The sequence below is a fragment of the Halichoeres trimaculatus genome, unplaced genomic scaffold, assembly GCF_033239565.1.
Source record: "Halichoeres trimaculatus isolate MK-OKI-2021-1 unplaced genomic scaffold, fHalTri1.1 fHalTri1_scaffold_23, whole genome shotgun sequence".
In the NCBI taxonomy this organism is placed as follows: domain Eukaryota; kingdom Metazoa; phylum Chordata; class Actinopteri; order Labriformes; family Labridae; genus Halichoeres; species Halichoeres trimaculatus.
In genome coordinates, this window is record NW_027437201.1 from 12,157,176 (window position 1) to 12,182,856 (window position 25,681).

At 40.4% G+C, this 25,681-nt stretch overlaps 2 protein-coding genes and 1 non-coding gene across 3 annotated transcripts in view; all 3 read right to left on the reverse strand.

Annotated features, from left to right (window-relative positions):
- Positions 1-3,998: 3,998 nt before the first annotated feature.
- foxl3 (forkhead box L3) lies at positions 3,999-6,636 on the reverse strand. Its single transcript, XM_074664076.1, has 3 exons — positions 6,530-6,636; positions 4,669-4,837; positions 3,999-4,460 (listed from the first exon to the last, which is right to left on the reverse strand). Exons 1-3 carry the CDS (start codon positions 6,634-6,636, stop codon positions 3,999-4,001), a joined length of 738 nt encoding a protein of 245 aa, XP_074520177.1.
- Positions 6,637-10,950: 4,314 nt separating this feature from the next.
- The window catches only part of fam20cb (FAM20C golgi associated secretory pathway kinase b), a 64,177-nt gene continuing 49,446 nt past the window's right edge, over positions 10,951-25,681 (reverse strand). The window contains exons 4-11 of the mRNA XM_074663422.1: positions 20,218-20,310; positions 15,309-15,424; positions 14,512-14,692; positions 14,280-14,389; positions 13,949-14,030; positions 13,682-13,741; positions 13,426-13,576; positions 10,951-12,617 (exon numbers count right to left, since the gene is read on the reverse strand). Of these exons, the coding sequence (XP_074519523.1) occupies positions 12,501-12,617; positions 13,426-13,576; positions 13,682-13,741; positions 13,949-14,030; positions 14,280-14,389; positions 14,512-14,692; positions 15,309-15,424; positions 20,218-20,310 (910 nt within the window). The 3' untranslated portion in view covers positions 10,951-12,500. The remainder of the gene's footprint in view (positions 12,618-13,425; positions 13,577-13,681; positions 13,742-13,948; positions 14,031-14,279; positions 14,390-14,511; positions 14,693-15,308; positions 15,425-20,217; positions 20,311-25,681) is intronic.
- trnar-ccu (transfer RNA arginine (anticodon CCU)) lies at positions 16,659-16,731 on the reverse strand. Its single transcript has one exon. It is a non-coding gene; the product is annotated as a tRNA-Arg (tRNA).

A 25,681-nucleotide genomic window follows, 5' to 3' on the forward strand; every position in this document is an offset into this window, starting at 1 on the left:
GGTTTGAACACAGGCCAGAGCTGCGGTGCATTGTAGTTGCATTGCATGTCGTGCTCCCTCAGTGCAATGGATCTGCTCTGCAGCACAGAACTTGGTCATAAAACATCTAGCTACTTCAACAGATCCCCACCCATACTGAAGAGCATCATCAACTCCAGAGTTGTTTTCTGAATGTAAAGCTCTGACTTCTTTTAGGGCACATTTATGAAGCCTTAGGTTATTTTGTTTTTATTTCATATTTCATTATCATGCCATACTTTTGTGTATATACCCAGCTTACACTGAATTTTATGAAAACATGAATTTTAACACTGAAAATTAGTTAAAATAAACATTTATTACACAGGATCCTGTCAACTCTTTTTTTCCCCCTGACTTTTAAAACACACATCATAACTCAAACAGCTGCTCTACTTTACGCTCATCTCGCCGCTATAGTATTTCAAGATGTATGTTGTGCTTATTCTGGCTTTGTACTGTCCCTCCCTGTTGAAGGTATTCATGATTTACAGTTTCCAACGCTAACTTTTTTTTTTTTTTTTTTACTTTTCTTTAATCATTGTTTTAATATTGGCTGCTGTCTCTTTAAGGCTCCCAGCTCCAATAACACTCTTCCTTCTGATTGGTCGGCCCTCTGTATACCTTTGGGGGGCAGAGCTATGGGCAGACCTTGGTGTTTGAGGCCTGCTCCTCTAAAAGGTCATAAACCAGTTAGAAGATCCTTTTGTGATGACGTCATCATTTTGGCAAGTCTTGTGAAGATCTCACAAAAATCTTCTGTTATTTTCATAACAAACCATTTCAAGCACTTTAAAGACAGATTCAGTGATTTCTCAAACACATACATGTAGCAGATTAAAAAAATATGAGTTCCACAATGAATTCCAGTCGAATACTCAACAGGCTTTTCCTTATTTTTTATTCTTGCTTTCAGAAAGATCAGAAAAAAAACAGGTGAGAAATGTGTGTGGACTCAGGACAGACCTGGGATCACACCCTCGGCCTTCTGACTGAGCCACGGTTGTCCTTAAACATGCCTCCAAAAAGGCGTGACATATTCAAACATGTCTGGCAGATTTCCGATTCATATTTCAATTTGAATGTCGGCAGCTTTCTTTTATTAAACTGCCTCTTTTCCATTTTTCTATCTGAAAAAAGCCTCCAGTCAGCTTCTTCTAGCGTATCCCTGGCAGGGACAGTCCAAGTGTAAACATTTCTCCTGACTGCCATTGATTGACATGCTGTGTTGATTTTCTCATTACTGACACACACTTGAAGCCATTTGAAAATAAAAAGCATATTCCAGCCTTAAAGTGCTGTACCTGCACATGCTTGGAAATGTCAGAGGGCAGAGACGTGTGCGTGTCAGAGTCCTCGGGGTATTTCTCTGATCTTCATTAGCATGTACTGATAGCAGCGTGTCTATGGGGAGTAGTAAAGACCAGAAGAATGAGTCATAAATTTATGTCTTCATCCTCAGCACAGCTAAACAAGCTCTCCAGACTAAATGACCTATTTGTGTTTATGATTTACTTTATATTAACGTTGCAGATCAACGCTTTCCCAATTTTCTTTTAACCTGCAAGTCTGCTGTTTCCTGCCCCTGAGCTGCTCCTTTAATATCCTCTCATTGACGCATTTCTCCACTCGTAGAAATGAGAAATATTATTGCATGAGTGATTATAAACAACTGTTAGAAGGATTAAGTGAGAATGAAATCAAAGGGAAACATTTATTTAATAGAGGCCATTCACTGGGACACTGTGCCAGTAGCTACACTCGTGTATTCACTCACAACACAATCTGTGCGTTGACTTTTCGGGCCTGACTGCTGCCTTTGCTTTCTGTTTAGCTGCCTCAAAAGAACCCGCTCGCCTCGAAGCACTTTATGCTAAGTTAATTTACCCAAATATATCCGCGGCATCATGGCGGCGGCCCCCCTCGCTATTCAACATCAACAACTTTGTTAATGGAAACTTGCTGATCCATAAACGTTTGTGCTGCTGCCGCCGTTAGCTGGGGGGCAGTTCACATATGAATGTTAAAAACTCACAAAATCGATGAGGGGCATTTGCAAAGGAGGCATAAGGTGTGTTTAATTATATCTGTGTGTGTATGTGTGTGTTTGTTTTGGGGGAGGGGCGGGTGCTCAGGCTCAGGCAGGGGCCTCTTGTATTTAAATAGGGTCACATCTCGGCCTCACCTTGCAAGTGTTATGCTATATTAAATGCCACTCATGTTAAGTGTGCTGAAAGCCTCCTCTGATGTAGTCAAGTCATAATATAAAGGTTAAATTGAAAAATGTCCCCTCAACAGCGCGGCTACAAGCCGTGATTGATCTGCCACGTACAGGCAGGAAATGTAACAGCAACACTCTGGTCTTTTTTTTTTTTTTTTTAAGTGTGTGAATACAAAATGTTGTAATAAGGAGTGACAGGATTAGAATTTAAGTGTCAGTCAATCAGGATTTCAAAAGGTCAACTAAGAAATTAGCCAAATGTGGGAACAACGTATTTTAAAGTGACACAGCTCAGTCAAAACAGGTCTGTTCTGCAGCTGGTTTGGCAAACGAAGAAAAAAGAAGTGAAAAAACAGCAATGTTACTGTTCCCTTAATCTGTCTCTGTAAGCTAGCTCTAATTAAATTATAGCCAATTTTAGATAAAGCCAATTAATCACTTTGTGTATTTTATATAATTGTCGCATTACTAAAGTATGGCAGGACACTGTACAGGAGAACTCTCTGTGGATAATTCCCAATTGATTGTTTAATTAATTTAAGATGTCATTTGAAAATATCAAACCAGATACGCCCAAAATTAGACTTTCATTGGTCCTGTGCAGGAAATTGTTTACCCACCATGCATTGCCCTTGTTAAAAATGAAAAAGGAGTTTTTCAGCAAACAAAAAGGAATAAAGATATTTGTGGATGACTGAGGTTCTTGAGAAATTGTGTGTGTGTGTGTGTATATATATATATCAGGAATTCTTGGCTATGATTATGATGTAGATTGGGATTTGTGGCAATGCCTTTTTATGATCTTTAAAGCCAATATAGGGGTTTAAAAAAAGTAGAATTGTCAGTATTGTACCTGCAAACTTTTACATGTTGTGATATGACCTAATATTGACTAAAAATGCAAAAGTTTAATGTGAGGCTTTTGGCTTTTTTTCACTTGTGTACCCCCTTAGTACATGATTTCAAGTAAAATAAAATCTCTATTTTTTTTTCCTTATTAACCCCTTTTTCAGTCTCTGTCTGAAAAATTAGTTTTACCTGCTATCTCTTTAAGGCTTCCTGCTCCCAACCCCCTTCCCCTCTGATTGGCCAACTTTTTGAAAGCCTTTGCTATCAGCAGACCTCTCCTCTTTTAACGTGTCATGAACCATTTACGAGGTTCCTTAAGTGACGACCTCATCATCAAGGGCTACTTTGTTTCCATGAAATAGAGGAAAGAATTATACCCCCTCTTTCATGATTGCTTAAATTCCAATCCAGGCAAATGGAAAGCCAATGTCAACTTTTTTGTTGTTGTTGTTGGTTTAGCGGAAATCTCTCATGTACATAATGGCAGACAACAAAATGAAACCAAATGATTTTGATAAATTCTTCTTTCATGACAAAAAGAAGCTCAGCTTTTAATAATCTGGGATATGTCAGACTTTTAAAGACTTTTCAAACACATTCAACTTTTACTCTGAATATACAGAACATGTAGAGAGTACTGCTAATCTAGTCTATATCAGCACAGGACTCTGCACAAACAGTGTTATAGCATCATGAGTTTGTTTTCAGACTGTAATGTTCGGTATGGTTCACATTTAATCTTTTGAAACAGCATCAGGTTTCTTTTCAATCAAGTCACACATACTGCACCTGTACACAGAGTTCTTCTTTTACATTTTTACCTCAGTTAAAATCCTTCAAGCTGGACGTCCTCACAGCTCCTCCCAGGGTTAGACACAGAAATAAGTCTCACCTCTGTCTTTTCCTCCTCTCACAGAGTCCAGAAGTGCAGGTTCAGATGCTGCGGCTCCAGAACGTGTACCGGTGGTCCTGTGGATGCAATGTGAACAGAGGATCTGAACCCTGTCAGTGGTGGATCCGGAGTGGACAGGATGTAGTCAATGCTAAACTTGATCTCAGACTCTGGTTTCCCAGGCTGGGTGGGGTTCAGGTTTAGCTGGTCCTGCTTTGGGCCCGGCCTGGGCCTGTCCGGGGTCAAAGGGCAGAGAGCAGGGTCAGGTTCGGGGCCTCGAGGTTTGGGTGCGTGCTGATTGGTCCGGCTCTCCAAAGGGTGAAAATGTGTTTCTGAGTCACGGAAACCAATCTTCATGTTCCTCCTTCGCCTGCGACGCCGGAAGTTCCCGTTTTCAAAGAGGTCAAGCATGGATTCACAGCCAGTTGCAAAAGTCCAGAAGTTTCCTTTTCCCTTCTCGTTACCTTCTGTCCGAGGAACCTGAGGAACAAAACCCATCAAAACCTCAAATCAGAAGAACACATCAGAGTTTTCTCCTACCCTCTACCTCTCAGGTAAATTTAAAAGATTACCATTCCTAAACATTTAAGAGACAAAACTTGAGACAGATAATGCAACATGTTGACAGACAGATGTCCTTTTCTCTTTTTTTTTTTTTTTTTTTATCATCAGGATTGTGTTTCTGCACCTTGATGAAGCAGCTGTTGAGCGACAGGTTGTGTCGGATGGAGTTCTGCCAGGCTCTCTGGTTGGAGCGATAGTAGGGAAATCTCTTCATGATGAACTCATAGATTCCTGACAGAGTGACTCGCTGATCAGGGCTCTGCTGGATCGCCATGGCAATCAGAGCGATGTAACTGACACACACACACACACACACACACACACACACACACACACACACACACACACACACACACACACACACACACACACACACACACACACACACACACACACACACACACACACACACACACAAACACACACGTTAATTAAGGCTACAGAAGCTGTCAGCTTTCTCTTACATTAGATTAAGTTTATTACTTTAATACCAACACATTTATAGCTTTACCACAAATGTCAAGTTAAACACAGTAAAACAATTTAATCACATAAATAAATAAATAAATAAATAAATAAATAAATAAATAAATAAATAAACAAACAAACAATGTTACAAAATAATTTAAAGAGTATGCAAAATTAAAAATTGCCCCTCCTTGACAAAAGTTCAGAGCGTACATGCTCACAAAGAATGTCTATTCAGCCACACAGCGTTTCTGGAGCCCATTTGTAGTCAAATATGTCCTTTTATTTTCTGACTATGAGGTCAGTTTTTCCAGATCACATTTATGCTTTTATATAAAACCATCCACATTTATTCGGGGAGAAAATTTAAATTAAAAATGCATACTTTGTGTCGGCCCAAAAGACACACATACGCATCAGTACATATTATACTGCAAAAACTGTTATCTATTCCAGTATTTAAGTGTTTGTTTTCAAAGACAAAAATGATCCCTGAATCTCTTTGGTTTGGTTTCTTGTGATAAGATGTTATTTTTTTCAAGGAACTTACATGTCAACCTTTTATACACTATCAGCGGATCGTTTTACTTCTTCCAGGCAGTTCAGACAATATTTCTATCAATGTTCTTAACAAAATTTCTTCTTCTTCATTTTTTTAAATTAAACAGATACTCAGTCTTAGCAAAAATAAAACCTACAGCTTTGAAAAAAGAAATTAGTCTGACTTAAATGGTACATCTCAATCTAACTCTTATTTTAAAACTGGTGTACTTAAACAAAAAAAATCTGTTTTTTGATTTCTAAAACTTTTACAGCCATGCATTGAAAAAATAAAAATAAAAAAAAATAATTGTATTGACTGCACCCCATGTGTACTGAATAAAGGGTATCTGTTCCTACCATACATTCAAACAACAGTGAAAGTTGAATGCACATAATCCATTCAGAAATAACCATCAAACTTCACAAAATGTTTATCTCGTTTTTGCAACAAGCGTATTCTTGTAAAACTGTGTTTTGGGACTTTAGGTAGAAAATTTAGTTTTGATTACCTATCAATTAGCAAGCTATATTTCTGTATTGCATCTTAACATTTTTTAAAGAGAAAACTCTGTTTGACATGAAAAAGGACATCATCTCTGGCACTACACTGAAAGCAAATAATATGAACAGAACGGTCAAATGTAACTTTAATCTTACTACAGTTGTGTTTTTGCATATATTGCATTAGAAAAGCTATAAGTCAGGGCTGAATAAAGCTGTGATGGTTGTTTTTATTTTTATTTTTTTCTTCCCCTTTTTTTGTTTGGTCCATCATTGAAAAAAGTGACCAAATTTTGAAGAAGGAAACTTATAAAGTTAAAACAACAAATAATGACATTTAAGGCCAAATATGAGTGAGAAATGTTAATGATAGTTTGAAAATACTTCTTTATGTTAGTTTTTAGGAGGTATAACAGGTTCAGGGCATCGTAGATAAAGTGATGTCAGATTTGAAAAGTTGATTTGGTCCTCACCTGTAAGCAGGTCTACACATCTTCTTCTCCTCATCCGTGCTGGATGAAGGGTATCCGTCTCCATCGTAGTTGAAGCAGTTGAAGGGGTAGTGAGTGTTATCAAACATGTTTACACCTGCAGGAGTCGGCGTTTGATTCACAGTGTGACTCTCACGACCTCGGCCTAGCAGCACCCTGACACCCTGACACCCTAACACCCTAACACCCAGTCCTGCTGCTTCGCTCTCCCACCATCCTCTGCTCTGCTCTGCTCTGAGCTCAGCCTGCTGATGATGGCTGCCTCAGACCCCCCTCACACACTCCTTCCTCCTCCCCCTCCTCCTCCTCCTCTTCTCTGTCCCAGCTGCTCTCCAGGAACGCCTGCTCTAAACACTCAATACCTCATCTCTTGTTTCTTTAAACTCTCCCTTTTTGCTTTATTTCTGACAAGAACATCAAGGCCTCTTAATGTCAACACAGGCTGCAAAAAGAAAGAATTATTTTGGGAGAAAAAAAGTTTTCTTGGCTAAATATTTTCTTTAGATATTTATTTATGTGTCATACAATTCCTTGCATTGCAGCTTACCCACAAGCCTGTTTTTCTCTGTCTCCTTTAAGTTACATTTTGAACTTAAAACTTTTTTCAGAAAAAGTTTGACCCCACTTACAGCTGTGGGATCAGTTTAGATGTGTGATGTGAAAAATCGTACAAACAGGAAATGCTCTCGTGCAGCGACAGTGGGCTTTAGATTTCCCAAACTGCCCCAGGCTTCAGACAATGACATTTTGGGTTTTTTTTTTTGTTTTATTTTCTTATTTATTTGTGTGTTTTTTTTGTTTGTTTGTTAGCTTGTTTTTTTGTTTGTTTGTTTTTGTTTTTTCATTTATCAGTTTGATAAAAATCTGGTGCCTACATTAAAGAACATAGGTCAATCTGATACATGAGTGAATAATGCTACTAGTATTTTAAAGCATCTGCCTTCAACCTACAATAGATTTCCATTCCAACTCAGTATTTTCTTTAACTTTATGTTGGATTTTTAATATTAACTTTAGCATCATCACAGGCCTGACATCAGAGTCCATACAGCATCCTTTCCCTAGCTCAAAGGGCTGAACTCTCTTGCTCTAGCAGTAGCAGCCTGAGTGAGTGTGCTTGACAAATGTCTCTGCTCACCCACCTCAAACAGGATTCTGGGTGGTCCGTTAAACTTGTAGCCGGCCTTCATGTTTTATTTTGCTTCTTTTTTTAGCCTAATCTCTGTAACTGTACTCAAAACAGCCAGCCCCAAACCAACAAACAACATCCTTTGCATCTTTGTTTTCTTTCTCTCTGTTAACTCTATGGGCTTGTGTGTGTGTGCGTGTATGTACGTGTGTGTGGGTGTGTGTGTGTCTACTCTGGCAGACGTTTAGTCAACAACGGGAAGTTTTGGAGATGCTATCTATAATGCTCTATAATGGCCATAAATTGTTTCCGTGTCTATGAAACAGGGGGGATGTGTGTTTTGAAGGGATCTTAACGGGGCAATTGGAGGTCTCCTGTGGGGCGACAGAGGCCAGAAAACAGCCTGAGGTCTGCGGGGCCTCTGTGTGTGGCCCTGCTGCTGCAGGAGACGCCTGTAGGAGCTGTAATGGCCGACACAGAGACATTAAAGTAATTGTCTCTTTGTTTCTGATAAGGCTAATGAAGCAGCTGAAAGATCAACACGGAACTCAGCGTTAGGTCTGAGCAGAGATCTCTGAGTTTTACATTAAAGCATCTTTTGAGATCACCTGTTTCCTGTGCTTCTCTCCTTCTCTCTCTGTTATGATTTTTGTTTATTTCTTTTTGTTTATTTATGCACATCACTCCGTTTTACATGGAGTAAAGTCAGTGCAGTGAGGAGGGTAAATGAAATGGGTCACTGTCACCGGTGATTATGTTCTGCTTCTACAAGAGGGTGAGCGTACGCTGCGATTCACTCAGGTGGGGGCACATGTTAGATCTTTCCTTTTTTATTTTAGGTGAGTGCGTCAGGTTGGTCAGTGCTGAGATCAGATAAGCACCTCCTGCTTCACTCCCATGACCAGGCTTCCTCCGTCTGCGGCTGCTGCAGTGATTACTGCCTGCACTTCTCTGGTCACTCTCCATCCCTCTGATGGTTGTCTCCAATTTTGCTTCCTCCACTCAGAGCTCTGTGTGTTTATGTGTGTGTGTGTGAGTGTGTGTGAGAGCATGCATTTATGTAAACCAACCAAGAAGCCTTTCCGGGGGGTGTTCGGTAAAGAAAGGTTATCAAAACACAACAGTGCAGTGGGAACTGTAAACATGCTTGTGCAGAGAGCCGGGGCTGAGGGCAGTTTTCCTCTGCAGCCGTTCCTGCTGCATCCATTCAGTGGAGCTGCAGATTAAAGCTCAAAGCTGGTCTGTACACATCAGAGTGTAAACTTTCAACCAATGACTCACTAGGTTTATTATTACAAAATCTGATAAGCACTGACTGCGACTGTGCAGCTTTTCCTCATAACAGAGAAACAGTTTTTTCTGTTTGAATGGTTATAAGTATGTACATATTGAGTTATTATTTGTTCATATCTACTTATACACTTATGTTTTATTGCACACTGCAAAAACTGAAATCTGATCAAGTGTTTTTGTCGTATTTTGAGTAAAAATTGTCTTCTTGTACTTGAGTCAGTGTCATCTGATCTGTCCAGAAAAATGTCTTTCCCAAAGGTGTTTACAGACAAAAATGAGGTCTGAATTGCTTGTTACATGTCAAAAAAATCTACCAATGGAACCAGAAAAATTATTATTATTATTAAAAATACTCGTAATATGGCTTTAAAAAGAGAATAATGTCTTAATACAAGCAATCTTTTTTCCATTGGCAGATTTTTTTTCTTGTCACAAACAATTTAGACCTCATTTTTTGTCTTTGAATAACTTGAAACAATCAGGGTTTTTTTTTTGGTCAGGTGAATGTGGCTCAAATTAATTCTAAAAATACATTTCTACTAAAATAAAACAAAACAAAAAAACAAACGTGATAACATTATATTCACTTATTTATTTTGCTGTGCATAATTGTAAAATATAAAGAATAAAGCCCTTGGGAGGGAATACCCTTAGGGTTTTTTCTAAGTTCTGTAAATTCTGACCCAGCCCTAGGACTGTACTTATTGTGTTTACTGACCATTCTTTCCAAAAATCAGATTTTTGTCAGGAGTCTAAAAAAAGTAAGGGGTCTGCCTTGGTTTTTTCAAAAATTTTCAAATGTTGAAAAACACTAAAAAGTACACTGTGTGGACTTATAACCCCCAAGAGTGTGTTTACAAGCACCCGGAGAGTATTGCCATTGCATTTTCTCAAAATTTTATTTTTTGTCAGAACTCTGGAAAAAGTAAGGGCTAAATTTATTTTTTTTTTTTAAATAATTTTCAAAAGTTCAACTAACACTTTAAGACTTACCCTGTGAGCTTATTCACCTCCAGGGTGTCTTTATGGGGCCCACAGAGGTGTCTCCATTGTGTTATTTTAACATTTTATTTTTTGTCAGAACTGTAAAAGAAATAAGAGGTCAGCCTTGGCTGTGTTTTTTCTTTCTTTCTTTTTTTTTTTTTTTTTACTATTTTTCACAATGTTGGAAAACACTCATACCTGTATCCTGAAGGGTTATTTACTTCCAATGGGGACACTCCTAGGGTGTCTTACACGCAGCATTGGTTTTTAATTACCATTTTATTTTTGTTTGGAATTCCTTAAAAAAATTAAGAAATCAAATCATTGAGAAAACAACAACAAAAACAACAACAACTGTATCCACGGGGGTTCTTTACCCTTACAGCTCTTTAATATTAGCCATTACAAGTTTTATTTATTTATGTATTGATCTATTTTATTTATTTTTCAAAAATCTGACATAAAACCCAAGGGGTTAGCCTTTTTTTTCTTTCCTGAATTTTCTTGAACATATAAAACACCTCCAGGTGTACCATGAGGTGCTGTTAACCCTCGGGGCATGTTAATATTAGCCTCAAGTGTGTGCCTTAAGAGTTGTCTTTTTATTTATTTTACTTCTTTAAAAAATCTGACAAAAATCCAGGAGATTACCTTTTTCCTGATTTTACTGAATTTGAAAAACATCTTAAGGTTTACCCAGAGGTGTTATTTACTCTCAAGGCATGGCAAGGCATTACAATCAGCCCTATGAGGGTCCCTAGTGATGTTTTTTCACGTTTCATATTTTTTAAAAATCTGACAAAAATCCAAGGGGTTGGCCTTTTTTGTAATTGTTCAGATTTTTCCCCATCTTAAAAAAACAAAACAAAAACAGAAGCACACGAAGATCTGCTTATTTTGTTTTATTGCACTGAAACCATGATGCAAATAAGTGAAAAAAAAAAATCCACAGAAACCATGACTTGAATAAAAAAAAAGAAGCATTTTCACTTTAAGAACACACCCTTCTAAAGGTTCTCCAAGGATCCACACTCACACACACACACTGAAGTGACCTGACAGGACAATGAAAACTCAGGCTGTGTAATAAAATGCTTATGGAACAGATGGTGTCAGCATGCGCAAGCACACACACACACACACACACACACACACACACACACACACACACACACACACACACACACACACACACACACACACACACACACACACACACACACACACACACACACACACACAATGTAGACCTCTTTATCTTATCTATAGCTCATACCCAGGAGAAGATGAACCCTTTCTGCTATGAAACCAGACATTCAAGTATTTCTATCATTGCACAGGCACTAGATTTTCCTACTGAATATATTAACTTTCAGCCAGACACCAACAGGTTGGCTGTTGGTTTTGAATGAAATATACATCCTGAAAAATAGTCTCTCCACAACAGCAACATCTGGACATCAAATATATTACAACAAAACAGAAATATAAAACTAAGTGTCACATTTGGCTTTTGGTACCTTGAATTTGTTGCATTGTTAGAAATAAAAAGTGGATTTTGCTTTGTAAACAATAGTGGAGACTCATTTGAATGCTATGAACTAATTTTAAAGCCATGTTTCATACCAGGTTTGGACTGAATTTAATGGCAGCTGCTTCTGCACATGCTCAGGTTGCCCTCTTGTGGACAAACAAGGAAGTACGCCACTGTCATGTAAATTCTAAAAGAAAATGTGATGATACTAGTTAGTATTCATTTCAAACAAATAAATATGAATTTTAATAAATACTCTCTCAAGTACAAGTACCATTTATGGGCAAAATTAAAGGACAAATCCAGGAGTAAACCTGCACTCCAGTCAAATATCTCCAGCTTTAAAACCAACAATAGAATCAGCTCTGCAGAAATAAAACATAAAAAAGACACTGCAATAAAACATTTTCAGCAAATCATAAATCATCTTTTTGATCATTAAGACAACAGGAACCTCCACCTCCTCCTCACACACACTTGCAATACCAACAATACGTAAAAACACAGAATTCAGCTTGTGAAGAGGGAAGGAAGGAGAGGAGGGAGGGGGGCCGAAGTTCTGTACAGGTCCCTCAGAATTCACTGAATTCAAAAACAAGGGTCCTGAACCAGACTGAGAGAAGGCGTCTCTAGCAAGACTTTCATGGTTTGGTGGTGCTGCGGTGGGTCAGTGGGTGTTTCTATCCTACACTACAGTCAGGGGCTGGATACTTTAAGGAGCCTGGGTGATGTGAGCAGCGGGGAATCAGTCTGTCATGTGACCTGGCCCCTGATCCAAGCGGTCCATTCAGCAGTCATCTACTCCCACGCAGCTTCAATTCACCGCAGGCAGCAACAGTTCAGCCTTGTAAGTTCAGCAAAATAATCTAAGAGCCCTCTGAGAAATAATGCGCAGATGAAGCTCATCTGTGTTACAGGATGCCAGATCAGTTCAGAGAGTCGGACTGAGGCTGCTCAATCCAATCTTCTGTCTCCAGAAATCAGTCTTTTCCAGCTGCCAGCACCCTCAACAGCTACCTGTGTCGTGGGCTGGTGTGGGCATGGTCTGTCCCCTGGGGTCCCTGTAGGTCGTCCTCCACCACGTAACTGTAGCCTTCCTTTTCAATGCAGTCTGACAGAACATTCAGCACCTGATAACAAAAACACGCACAACAGGAGTCAAGGTTTGTAAAGTTGAATAATCTCAAACTGCTTTTTATCCTTATACAAACTATATACAGGGGTGTGTCCAGGGTATTTGATTGGGGGGTGGTACAACTTTAACACAAAATTAAGGAGAGGGCTAGCAATAACTAGAGTGACAGCAAACATCTTTTAATTTTTTTTTTTTTTTACATTCCACAATGATATCAACCTACTTTTTCAAATTTGTGTTGTTTTATTTTTATTTAAAGCTTCTGTAAGAAATCCTTGGTGTGTCCGTTAATTTTGCGCCCCATGTGGACAGTGTGATTTGTCCTACCTTTCAGTAGTTCTGGGTTCACAGTAACTGCTCTCTGCATTCTCTTATCATATCTAGTAAATTCTACAGTCAATATGTTTTTCTATATCTATTTCATCAATCTTCTGTTAAAAACTTTTGTTGTGTTTTTATATTGGTGCCCTCTAGTGGACAAAGTAAATACATTTTTTTTTTGCTATTTTGGGTTTCACTTTATTTTCTGCCTTCTCTGATCGTCTCATATCACATTGTAAGTTTAAGTCTCTTTCATAAAAGGGATGATGTCAGATCTTTTAAGGGCCCATGCCACCCTTTGGATGCACCCCTTCATATAAGGTCAAAGTATTTGGGAAGACATACTTAACAATTTGTGGGTAAAATATTCTACACAAATACGTCTCCACAGCAAAAATGTTACGCTAATCTCATTAGTCGGCCAGCAACTGGTTAGCTTACCTTCATCTACAAGAGGGAAACAAAGGCAAAAATCTGCATACCTGGCGTAGTCGACGGTCCATGGCATCCAGGTGTGGCTGAATGAGGATGGGACTGAGACGGTCCCTCACCAGGGACTCCGCCATGAGTGTGGACAGCTTGTATTCTTCCTTAGCCAGCTGTTGCAGACGCAAGTGGGTTGACTTCCTCACTCTGCAGACAGAGAGGCAGGGTCAGGTGTACTCATGCGCTCTGCAGTGTCTCCCATGATCTTTTCACCAGGTCAGATCAGAAAAAAGCACATACTGAAGGTCTTACCTGCAGCACTGAGTCAGCGGCACCAGGATGGACACCTCGTCATGAGAGTGCTTTCCAAATCTGAGGGAAACAGAGGAGCACGGCTCATTCAGATTTCACCTGCACAAGTTCCTAATGATGGTGATTACTGTGTTAAAATTTATTTTCAAACATCAAAATAACATAAGATCAGTAATGCAAATAAAAAGACATACAATAAAGATGTTTACTCTGTTTGCATTTACTGTTTTTTTGCATTTCATCTTTATCTGTATCTCAGTGGCTCACCCTCTCCCATTGTCCAGATGGATGATGAAAGTCTCATTTCCAAACTTTTCAAACGTCTCATAATGGTGCCGGTCCATGTTGCCTTTTGAGGAATGCAATTGAAACATTCAGCAAAGTGACACCAGTAAAGAATTTTTTAAAACAAAAAGTAAAGTAAAATGATATATAAATGCATTTTTTCTTTTGCATGCTATGTTTTTTTAGTTAGTGAGATAATTCTCTTAAAATTCTGAAAAAGTATTTAAAAAAAGTTGAAATCTGTTAAGTGTCAAACTCTCTGCCTTCTCACGTCTTACATGGGACAGTCTGCCTTTCAGTGTTTCTCACTCACCCATGAGGAAGTCAAAGATGGTCATATCCATGATGTCCAGCAGTCGTGTCCCGCTGTCATAGGGAGGAGTCTGTTTCACCTCCTCACAGTAATCTGGGTCCACCTCCCACCTGAGTTAAACACACACACAAAAATAACAACATTTCACCTCAAGTCTCAGCTTTACACATTGAAATAAACTGAACATGTTGGATCTAATTTATGTTTGAGTCAACGGGACTCCGTCTCTTACTCTGCCTTCTTGCGTTTGTGGTAGGAGCGTCTCCACGGGTTCCTCCAGGTCTTGCGTTTGGCGAGGGCCAAGTCTGGGAGGAAGGCGGCCAGGGATCCTTCGATCTGGTCCGGCTTACCGCACAGAGCGTGCTCGGTGGAGCAGTAGTAGGAGCACTCTCCGTAGAAACATACATTGTTGGCTGAGAATCAAAAAGAGAGAACACCTTCTGTATACCTCTCATTGTACAGGAGTTTTGAACTTACCTGTTCCCTGTTTCTGCCCTTTTGAAATGCAAACCACATCCTGTACATTTGAGAGCCAATTTTCCAGAGATTAGAACTACCTGGAGACATTCACTGACTTGTATTAATTGCTGAGGCTGTCAGTAATTTGAATCCTATAAAATTTAAAGGTTGCATCGCTAATTAACTGTCATTCTTTGGCGTAAGCTAAAGTCCCCTGATAATACTAATCCTATGCAAATGAGTCATGCATTTATTCACAGCATAGAACTAGCTTTGCATGACATTATGAAGATGGGAACTTCAGCTTTGCACTGCTTTTGCATGATCAAAAAAGTGAAAAACTGCACTAATGTCCCTCTCTTTCTTCTTACATCACAACTTAGAAGTTGAACAATGTGTGTTGAAGAGTTTTGGATGACACGTAACTGGAACTGTAGAGGTAGGAATGGGGTTGTGCAGCTTTTTATGAATTCTGTGGATGTAGCAAAGTCAATCTCATGGTGTGTTGGTGAGAGTGGTTTTTCTTTCGAGATGTGAAAAGCAATATCTCTGCTCTTTTTTATTTCGTACCTGGTGAAATGAAAAAAGTCCTCCAAAGCTTTTTGTCCCGTGTGACATCTCGGATCTCTTTCGTCATGTTGACTAGCCTGCCGGCTACAGGCGGGACACGGCGGAAGTCCAGGATCCTACAGGACGGAGACACAAACGGAGGAGTTACATCCTTCTGTCACAAAGTTTAAATTTGTTCAGTTTAAGGGGAGTTAGAGATGGAGACCTGAGGTGAGAGGTACCATGAAATAAAACAGTGAGGCACATAAGAACAAGAAAAAATGTCCCTAATGATCCAGTGTAACAGTTACTGGATAATATGAAGTTAAATCCCCTGCTGGAGTAAACACAAGACTGCACTTCTTCTCTGAGTCCATTTGTTTCACATCACAAAGATATGACACACACACACTCGTAGATTCTGTGTGATCGATGTCCTACTTAAATTAAATGATATAAATCTACTTTAAAAAAATTCACCTTAAAACTCCAGATTTTGCCTCATAATCCATTTAAAGACGCCATAAAGAGCTTTAGGTTCACACACATTTTGGTGCCCCCTATGGACAAAATGTTATGTACTATCTACTTAATCAGTCCTAAAGTTGTACAGGAAGAGTTTTTAATGAAAAATCTGCCACTGCTTTCTTTGGAACTCATTCCTTGCTCTGCAGCAAGCTTTAGATTGTCCAGTCAGACACCTTCCCTAGTGGCAATTTTAGGTGTTACACCAAATTACCTAAAAGCAATGATTTGTGCAACTGGCAGTGTCTGTGTTAATAGCTCATAAAGAAGCATCAGTAACGGGCAGATTACAGAACGGTGGCCAGGAACAGCATTGGTCTTAATATCTGATACATGATACCAGGGGTCATGACGTAACCAGTCATAGTACAGAGTTCCATGTTAATTGCAGTTTACTTCAAATTGTGACTTGGGGCAAACATCTTCTAATTAAGTTCTTAACTAAGCATAGAGAGTGTATTTACTTCTGCTTTGTTTTCTGCAAGATCCTCTAATATTAGCAATTTGAGTAGGAATTACTGGTGAAAGAAAATATGCATTAACTGTAGGCATTTCTGTATTTGAAGAAATACTTCGCACCATTTCTGTAGGACTCTGTGTCCCATCCGAGAAACTCCAGTTGATAGTGTGCTGTGGAAAATGTTCCACGGTATTAGTCAAAACAATCATGTTAGGTATGAAACCAAGAGCGCCACAAATGACAGTTGACTCATGTTTTACATGACCGTATAACAAAACCCTCTAACCACATCCTGTTCTGACATTTGAGTCGACGTCCATTCAACAGAGCTTCTGCCTGCAGAGAGCTTCGTTGCCTCATTTGTTCAGTTAGAGGGGAAAAGGACTCACCCCAGATGGGACTCGAACCCACAATCCCTGGCTTAGGAGGCCAGTGCCTTATCCATTAGGCCACTGGGGCAGACGGCACCAGTTTGACTACCTGTGCAATTTTATCTGACTGCCAAGAGAGGGCAGTGTGGGACCAGTTTTTAGGTAGCAAACACACAGCATGAGAGTGAACCACCCTCTGGTCTTTTAGATTCACCAAACACATTTAACTCACACACAGACCTCGCATTTTATTTGATTCAGATTTTATGATTCTGTCAAAACTTTCATCTCACTGAAGCCTTCATGATTCAGCCTCTTTGCGTCACATAGCAGGAAATGAGCAGAACTGGCAATGCATGTGTCAGATAAAGAGGAAAAGCTTTTAATAAAGCTGGCTATGTTAAAAGACTGAGTGTGTCTGGTCATGTGTGCGTGCCACATGCTGATTTTATGCATGTGTACTCCCTGTGCTCAAGCCCACCCTGCTACAACCTCAGCACGGGCTCTTTAAAAATTGATACCCCTGACAGCACCTAATGGCCGAGGCCTGAGGGCAGAGAGACACAGGAGGAGAGGAGAGGAGAAGAGGAGAGGAGGAGAGGAGGAGAGGAGGTGGAGGGGATAGAGTAGAGCTAAGGTCGGTTGCACAAATGATGTCATCATGCAAGTGGAGTGAGACAGATTCACATGGTCATGTCTCCTCCCTGTTGACACAGGATAAAGCATGAACATGACTGGGGGCCTGCTGGGCCCGGATATACTGCCAAGCTACATTAGCAGCTAGGAGGGAGCAGGTGGGGGGGTTTATAGTGTTGGACTGAGGTGTCTGCTCAGGGATTTCTACAACATATCAATATGTAGTAATTTGAAAATCAACATGTTTAGCGTTGACATCCAGTATTGTTATTTTATTTCCATGTTTGAAATTTGGAAAGCAGAATACCCGTAGTTCAGGCTACAAGGAAATCAAATTACTCACATGTCACATCAATTTTCCCCGTTGAAATTAATTGAAATGCTGTTTACCTATTCCAGATACCCCCAAAACAAAGCAAATTTTTTGGTTTAATCTTTTAAATTAGAAAAACTTATTTATAAATAACAAATATTGAATAAAGACACAAAACAATGGAACATACTTCAAAAAACTAAGGTCTGTTTGACACACGAGTGAGACACATGATGCAGGTGGATGTTGTAACGCTCTCTGTGCCGGCAGAGGGGTACCTGAATCTGGCTTGAAACCTTAATTTTAGCTCCCCACTCAAAGAAAAAAATCTGCTAAGAGACGGCCTGTTTTTCAAAAAACTCATTAGTCTGGACACTCGTAAGTAAGGGTATCACTGTATATTTAAAACGTACGTCATTTCAGGCAGAAGTGCTCACTCCAAAACTGTGACTAGCTTTCAACCAGTTTAGGAGCAAGACTCAATTTCATACCCACTTACTTTTCTGCAGCAGACACCAAACGGCCTTTGCCAGTACTTAACACCAGCTTTATGTCACACATTTTTGAGCCCCGAAGGAAAATTAAGCATGGAAGCATGTTTCCCTTGTGGACAGTCTAAAGGAGCATCACATCTGTCTCATATCTTCATCTAAGTGGTGAAGGAAGATACAGTTTGAAGAAAACAGAGGCTGTAAATGAATGCTCTCCTGACGGGTGCACACCACTTCACAGCACCAAAGTATAGTTCAGTCTTCTGGTTTGGCCACCTCGGTTAAACAATACCCGACACACCCCGGAGAATAACTGCATTCTCTTCACTGCTCATCCCTTGTTAAACCTCATTCCCACGGTGGACATTTTTCTCTTCCCCGGCCCACTAAGATCTGTGCATTAACAACAGTAAGGATTGAAATTTCACAAAGTCCCAGCTGAAAACTATAAAAAGCCAGCGGGAGTCATAAAGTCACACAGTTTAATATCGGAGGCTATATTTGTCCTTGTATGTCTTCATATCTGCTCTCTTTCACCCACCTAATGCAGCAGTACGAAGAGCACATCCCATTTAAATCCAATCACATAATTAATGATGCTTAAAGCAGTGCAGCCTATATAAGAACAGACAGCGGCTGTGTGTGTGCGTGTGTGAATGCTGCCTTTAAAGGAGCCTGTATGTGTGTCTGCAGGCCCCCTGGGAGGCAGTGCAGCCTAAGCCTCTGCAGCAGCAGCACCACCACCAGCGCTAGGAGCAGCAGTAACACAACACACTGAAGCCAGGCTTTAATTTAGAACAGACAAAATAAGGGGAAAAAAATAAAGCGCTGCTTTTGGCAAACCCTGCCTGGCTTATATTTAGAATGGGCACAGGGCCTTTCATGCCTTTGGTTTCCTCCTCTTTCCCCTTAACCCACACATATGCTGGGAGTGTGTGTTTTATATGTGTGTGTGTGTGTGTGTACAGAGGACCAGATGTGAAGCAGACTGGTGAGGAAAGCTGCTGCTAATGCAACTCCTGCTGAACTGTGTCATTGTGCCTGAAGGGAAAGCAGATTCAACATCTCTACCCTCCTCTGAGGCCCCTTTGTGTGTGTGTGTGTGTGTGTGTGTGTGTGTGTGTGTGTGTGTGTGTGTGTGTGTGTGTGTGTGTGTGTGTGTGTGTGTGTGTGTGTGTGACCTCAGTATCATCACCAGCCTTCACACAACAGCACAGCCCCCCCGCTCATGTTAACATATAGCCAAAGTGACGTCAGCTGGATTTGAATAGCAGCGCCTCCGCCGCCGATACTCATCACTCCTCCTCGTTTATCAAGGTTTCCTCTTTTCATTTAAGTGTCTCTAGCAGGCTGGCCGGCCGCTGAGCGTTAACCTTGTAAAGGCAGTGGAGTTACAGAGTGTGGTGGTTAGCTAAGCAAAGAGGCTGCAGTCATTGTTCAGTCAGATGCTAGCTGCAGGAGGGCAGCATTCATTCTCTATGACTCATGGTCTCTCGGAGCTCACAGCCTCCACTGTACGAGCCGACTCGCACCACTCACTGTGTTAGAAGAATAAGAAATTCTCAAGGACTGAGGAGAATCAGATACTCACATCACATTATACACATCTTAACGCTGTACTGTCGAACGCCAGTGCCCAGTGTGGGCTGAGGTTTGGTGTTGTGCAGGTTTTTGATCCCTGGATGGTTAATGAGCTGGCACAAGAAGCAGGAAATAAGCAATCAAGGAGGAACAGAACCTGCAGGATGTTGGCTCTCAAGGATAAAAAGAAGTACTTAGGCATGATAGAGTTTGAGCTGACACAGGAGAACTGACTTTTATCTAAACTAAGGTGAAAGTGTTGGATAAAATTGGCTCTTTCTGGATGAAAACCCCTGTGGTTACCCCTTGGGTTGATTTTTGTGTTCATCTCTGATTGGAAAGAAGTGTGTGTGACAAAGAAGCAGCTTTTTGTGCTGCTTTTCCTCATTTATTACCCCTATTCAACCAACAGAAGCTTTCACCATGACTTTACCTGTTAGCATCCTACGCTACCTCTAAGCTGGCCTGGAGTCCCTTAAAAAGCCTGACCCAAATACCACTGATACCACACACTCACCACACGCTCCTTTGGGACTGGCTAACATTTTCTCACCTGTCCAGATGAAAAGCAGCGATCTCAGCGTTGTGTCTTTCAAAGTCAGAGAAATAGAAGAAGTCGGGCGGGGTCTCCTGCTCTCGGGTCTGCCTGCAGAGACACAAAGAAAGGAAAAAAGCTTAGATATCAGGTGATGCTGTCATATAAAGCTGAGGTTTGGCTGATCAGCAGCACGCAGAGGGCTCCGCGTTAACCAGAGCATGCAACATATTCAGATTAGAGCTGTGAGGAATCAATCGAAGAAGTCAAATCTGACGTCTCAAATGATTCTACATGTCCAGATAATGCACAAATGAGAAAAATATGCAATATATAATTTCTGAGGCTTGAATGTGTGAAATTTTGCTGTTTTTTCTATATTAAATACTTAATGACTCCATATCTAGAAGTGATCTAATGTGTGAAAACATGATATTAATAAAAGAGTGAGGATGAAATTTGGAGACAGTTTTTGAGTGTAGCCTGTGGTAACTAATAAATGACCACCAGTTAAGGTACCATGTGTTACAGAGCAGGCTGTCCAATGAGTAACCTTTAGAAGAAACTTAGCACCCAGATCAAAGCACAATTCTCCACAACTAGGGATGGCTACCTTGTTAGGTACTTTTATAGGTACTGACCTAGTTCTGTCAAAAGTACCGGGTACCTATTTACAAAAAATCAAAAAGTTCCATGTTAAGGTACCTAAATGCATCTTTGTGACTGTGAGGGAGTGGAAGAGTAGGAGATTTTCCATGCAACATAAACACAGAATTGCAAGGTTATGCATCGAGTAAAAAATATGTTAAATTGAAAAAAAAAAAAAAAAATTTGTCAAACAATTTGGTATTTTTTACCACATGAACACAAAAAAGTATCAAAGATAGGTACTGTTGAGTACCGTTACTGATTGCCAGGTACCGGGTATCGGTACTGTATCGTTTCAAATGTGAAAGGTACCCATCCCTACCCACAACAGATTACTGTAAAACTAAAATTTAACACAAGACTTTGTTTCATTGTGTATGTTAAAGTTACTGATTGCCAGGTACCGGGTATCGGTACTGTATCGTTTCAAATGTGAAAGGTACCCATCCCTACCCACAACAGATTACTGTAAAACTAAAATTTAACACAAGACTTTGTGTTTCATTGTGTGTGTTAAAGTGAGTCTCAGTTTCACTGATAACAGTCACTTAAACAGAGGTGTCACCTCTGGCCCTGACCCCAAAACAGAAACTGGTTTCCTTGTAACTTATCCTCAGTTTAATGGTCTCAAGTTTGCCAAAACAAAGCATCATTATCCAGGTTGGTAAAAAGTTGAAGGAGGAGGAAAAAAACATCATTTTAATAGCTTGTTTGTTGATAGAGGTAAGATCAACAGTCTGATGCTTCAAGGAGGCCCAGAAATCTTAACGCTGATGGTATAAGCAAACAGATTTGCCCAAGTTACTTTAAAATATAAACAAATGACAAAAAGGAGCCCAAACACTTCCTAAAACAGATTCTACAGTTTTGTTAAAAAAAAATAAGCAGTGATCAGTGCCGGAGAGAACGTCTTGGAAGACATTTCTCCAGGACAACTTCACACCTCCACAGAGATCTTACACCATAGGAAGACTGGTCAGCAATAAACCCTTCCACCTGTGTATCTGCGAACAACTTTGTAAGCAATAACCAAGGCCCAGTAAACTGGTGTCCTCGCCTCCCAAAAAGAGCCCTCGACAGAGCCACTGCAGCTGTTACATGAGGGGTGAGGACAACTGAAGGTCAGATACTTCCTCCTGAAGCGTCCACTCCTGTACCTATTTCTGTCCAGCTCTGATCCTTTACCCCCAAAAAACTGCTTTGCACACACATTCTGCCTTTAAGCTCTTACTGGAGGGAAAAGAGGCTCTTAAAGGCTTAAATCACAGAGCTGATGGAACACGAGCCAGGACAGGGCAGGACGGACAGGACGAAAAGACGAAAAGTGAAAGGATGTGAAGGTGAAAAGACTCACTGAAACGTGCTGCTCATAGAAAATATGTTAATGTGTTTGAAAAATCCAAGAGGAGCCGAGAAGACGATCACTAAAGCGCAACCTCTCCTGCATTTTTGAATGAATCTTCCTTCTTTTAGATTCGCTGCCTTCTCTGTGCTTTCCTTTATTGACAACAGTAAATACTTTCCAGGAAGGCAGCTGAGTGTAATGATTTGGACTGCAGCCTCTGTCATTTCTGCTTCAGCTCGTTGAGGGAGGATAAGAAGAATGGAAACTATCTTGGCAACTTCTCTTTTTGCTCCTTCTCTCTCTATTCCCTCCGGATGCCTCTCTCTCTGTTTATTTCGCTCAAAATCCTCTATCTCGCCTCCTCTGCTTCTCCCCGCTATCCCTCACACAGAACTGTTTTCTTTTTTTGTCTCTTCTCGTCCACGGCTTTATACTTTTTATCTGTCTGCCTTCCTCTTTCCCTCGTTGCCTCTCCCTCCATTCCTCAGCTGGCTGGCTGATTGTAGCTTCACAGCTGCGTGGCTGACATATGCGCCAGTCATTAACTAACCCAACACGGAGCCCAGAAACACACTCATCCATCAGAAATTCTTCAGTTTTCTCTTCTTTTTATCGTCCTCTTCCTGCCTTCCTCTCAACTTTCTGCATCCTTCATCTCTGAACAGCATTTGACCGACAGCCACATGCAAATACGTGACCAAGTTTGACCTAAGCAAACAGAAAATCCGAATATTACCTCTTATCTAACGGGTATATTGCTTTTATTGTGTCTTCTCAGCCTCACTTTCCTCCCTCCCTCCCTCTCTGAGTCCTTTTTTCTGCGCAGCCACTGAGGCTCTGCCAGTTAAGGCCTGAGCGTCATCACGAGCTGATTGTATCGCTCTCCCTTCTTCACGATAGCCTTGCTTCAGGGACGCAGCGCTCGCTCTACATCAAGGAAAAATGAGACTGACTTTGAAAGCAGAGAGCCGTGTCTATTTACGCCAGTGACGCTCCGCCAACAGGACGATATCACTCAGTCCAGCAATATGAGGTGACTACGACTGCTTATAGATGGGGACAGTTGTGCTAAGTCAGGTCTTGGGTGAGAGTTAGTCTTGGTCAAATAAATCTGTGATGTCTCTGAAGACCATGATGAAAAAAAGTTTAAAACAAAGCCATAGGAGTTAGATGAAAGATATCTTCCTTTAAGCTAGCATCAAAGCTAATGCTCTCTCTGTAAATAGTTGACATTTGAAGGAACCAAGCTCACAATGCCTCTCAGAAGTAAGTAAGTAAATTTTTGCACTTTCTGGCTATAAAGCTGTGTGAGTGCTACATCTGAGGCAGCCTCCAACTGGTTAGCTTAGCCTAGCAGAGAAGGAAAAGATATGTGTAAAAGCTAATGACTCTTTTAAAGGTATCAAAACTTGATTCAACCAAATATAAAAGACTTTTTTACTCAAATGCCAACACATTTGTATCTGCACAAAACTGGACTCTAAAATGACAGATAGCTCTTTGCTAACATTTAAAACTGTGTTTTTCTTTATAGGATTTGCTGTGACAAATGTGGTGGCAATCTTTTCAATCAAAGGGATATTTTCATTGTTGGAAGTAGTTTGAACCAATTGTGTGTCCATTGTACTGGCAACAACAGTAAGTGAGTAAGCTTAGCCCCTTCAATGAGAAACTCCCTGGAGAAGAAGCATACAAGTTAGCTAACCACAGAAGGGGCTAATCCTGCTGCATTATTTAGCTAACATAGTCCACTACATCTAATTAGCTAATCTAGCTCTAATCAGCTAAATTAAAAAAACATTCCAGACACTAAAATGACCCTACTCATTCACTCCCCAGCCGCTGACAGTGATGTAATTACTCTTGTGTCACTCAAGGACGGCTGGGGATTTATAGTTATAACTTTTCTCAAACACTGCGAAAAGGTATTCATTTTAGTGATTACAAATATCATACTTTGCTTATTTTCCACAACAGCCAAATATAATAGAAACATTTTTACACATTATTTTTAAAATAAATAAACCATATATTCATGCAACTTATGCTGTGTTTGAGAATTACAAGGTCCAGTGAATGCATCACCAGCGATAAACGGTTCTGCAGCTAACGTCCGCGTTGTTTGTTTCTCTGTTGGAAGTTGTGAGACGGGCTTGTCAGAATGTTAAGCAGAGAGCTAAGTGTTATTCTCTGACAGTTTTTAGTGTTGTTTCATGTTATCAGTAATCATTAATCCTGAAATCAGCCATTTCTTCTGTTTGAAACGACAAATAATGGTATGCATTGTTCATATAGTGAGCATCCCTAATACACTACTTTTCAAAATGCATTATGGGATACATTAAGTGGACTATATAGTGAATGACCATGCTCATTGAGATTTTGAACAGCTCTACAAAATGGGTGTATGCTGAACTGACATCTTTACTTTGCTATCAGAAAGCTCTTTTTTTTTTTTTTTTTTAGCTCTTGCACTATTTGCTGACACGCCACAGACATGTTCTTCCACCTACAGCTCTCTGATCAGCTGTTATAGCCATGATTTTCAATGTGGACATAAGTTAATGCCTGTACGAGCTGGAGCTTACAGAGGGAAATGCGACTCAATGCAGCAGAGGAAAGAGCAGGGAAACTTCAATGTTAACTGGAGAGCAGGCAAGATCCCATTGAATTCTTCTGTACAAAACAACTACTTGCTTCTACCTTTGTTGTCCAGCTGGTGCATTTCCCACAGCCACTCACTGAATTCAGAAATGATTCTTGTCTGTCAGTTTTCAGCTATAATAGAAATACAGGCGGTGGAAGATGGTGGTGCTTATTTGAACATTTATTCTATTTCCACTGAGCCACAAATTGTAACACTTTAATTGCTTCCACTGACCCCGCTACTACAGCCATAGCGAACTTTTTGGAGGTTCAGTATGAGCAAACACTCAGCTGCAATGATTTATGATCATTCCACTTTAAAAGATATCCACATGCATACCTCACACAGTCCCTCTACATTTCTGTGTCTATATGAGAAGCAGCCACAATAAGCTGCTTTATTCTGGCTTCAAGACATACGCTTCGCTATAAACCAAACAAAACTCTGTGAGGTGTTTTGTGTCATTGTTTTCTTATGAGTAAGCTAATACAAGCAGCATGTGAGCACGAGCATGTGTTTGTATTTGAGAGCAATTTCCCAGCCTGTGGCCCCGGCTTGAGATGTGGCTGCATGGATGCTCACCTCGTGCTGAATGCCAGCCAGGAAGCAGGAAGGCTGGATAATTACCGTGATCCACAACCAATTCAAATGTCAATAAAGTTATTTAGAGCATGGCATGATGCCCCCCCTGCTGACCAGGAGAGATAGGACGACTGGAAACAGAGGAGAAGTAAAGCAAGGAGGGGAGATAAAGTATGACAAAGACACTGCAGTTAAATCTGGGGAGTAAACAGAGGACAAACTTGAGTAGAGCAAATATGTAGCAGTTGTGTGTTACATAA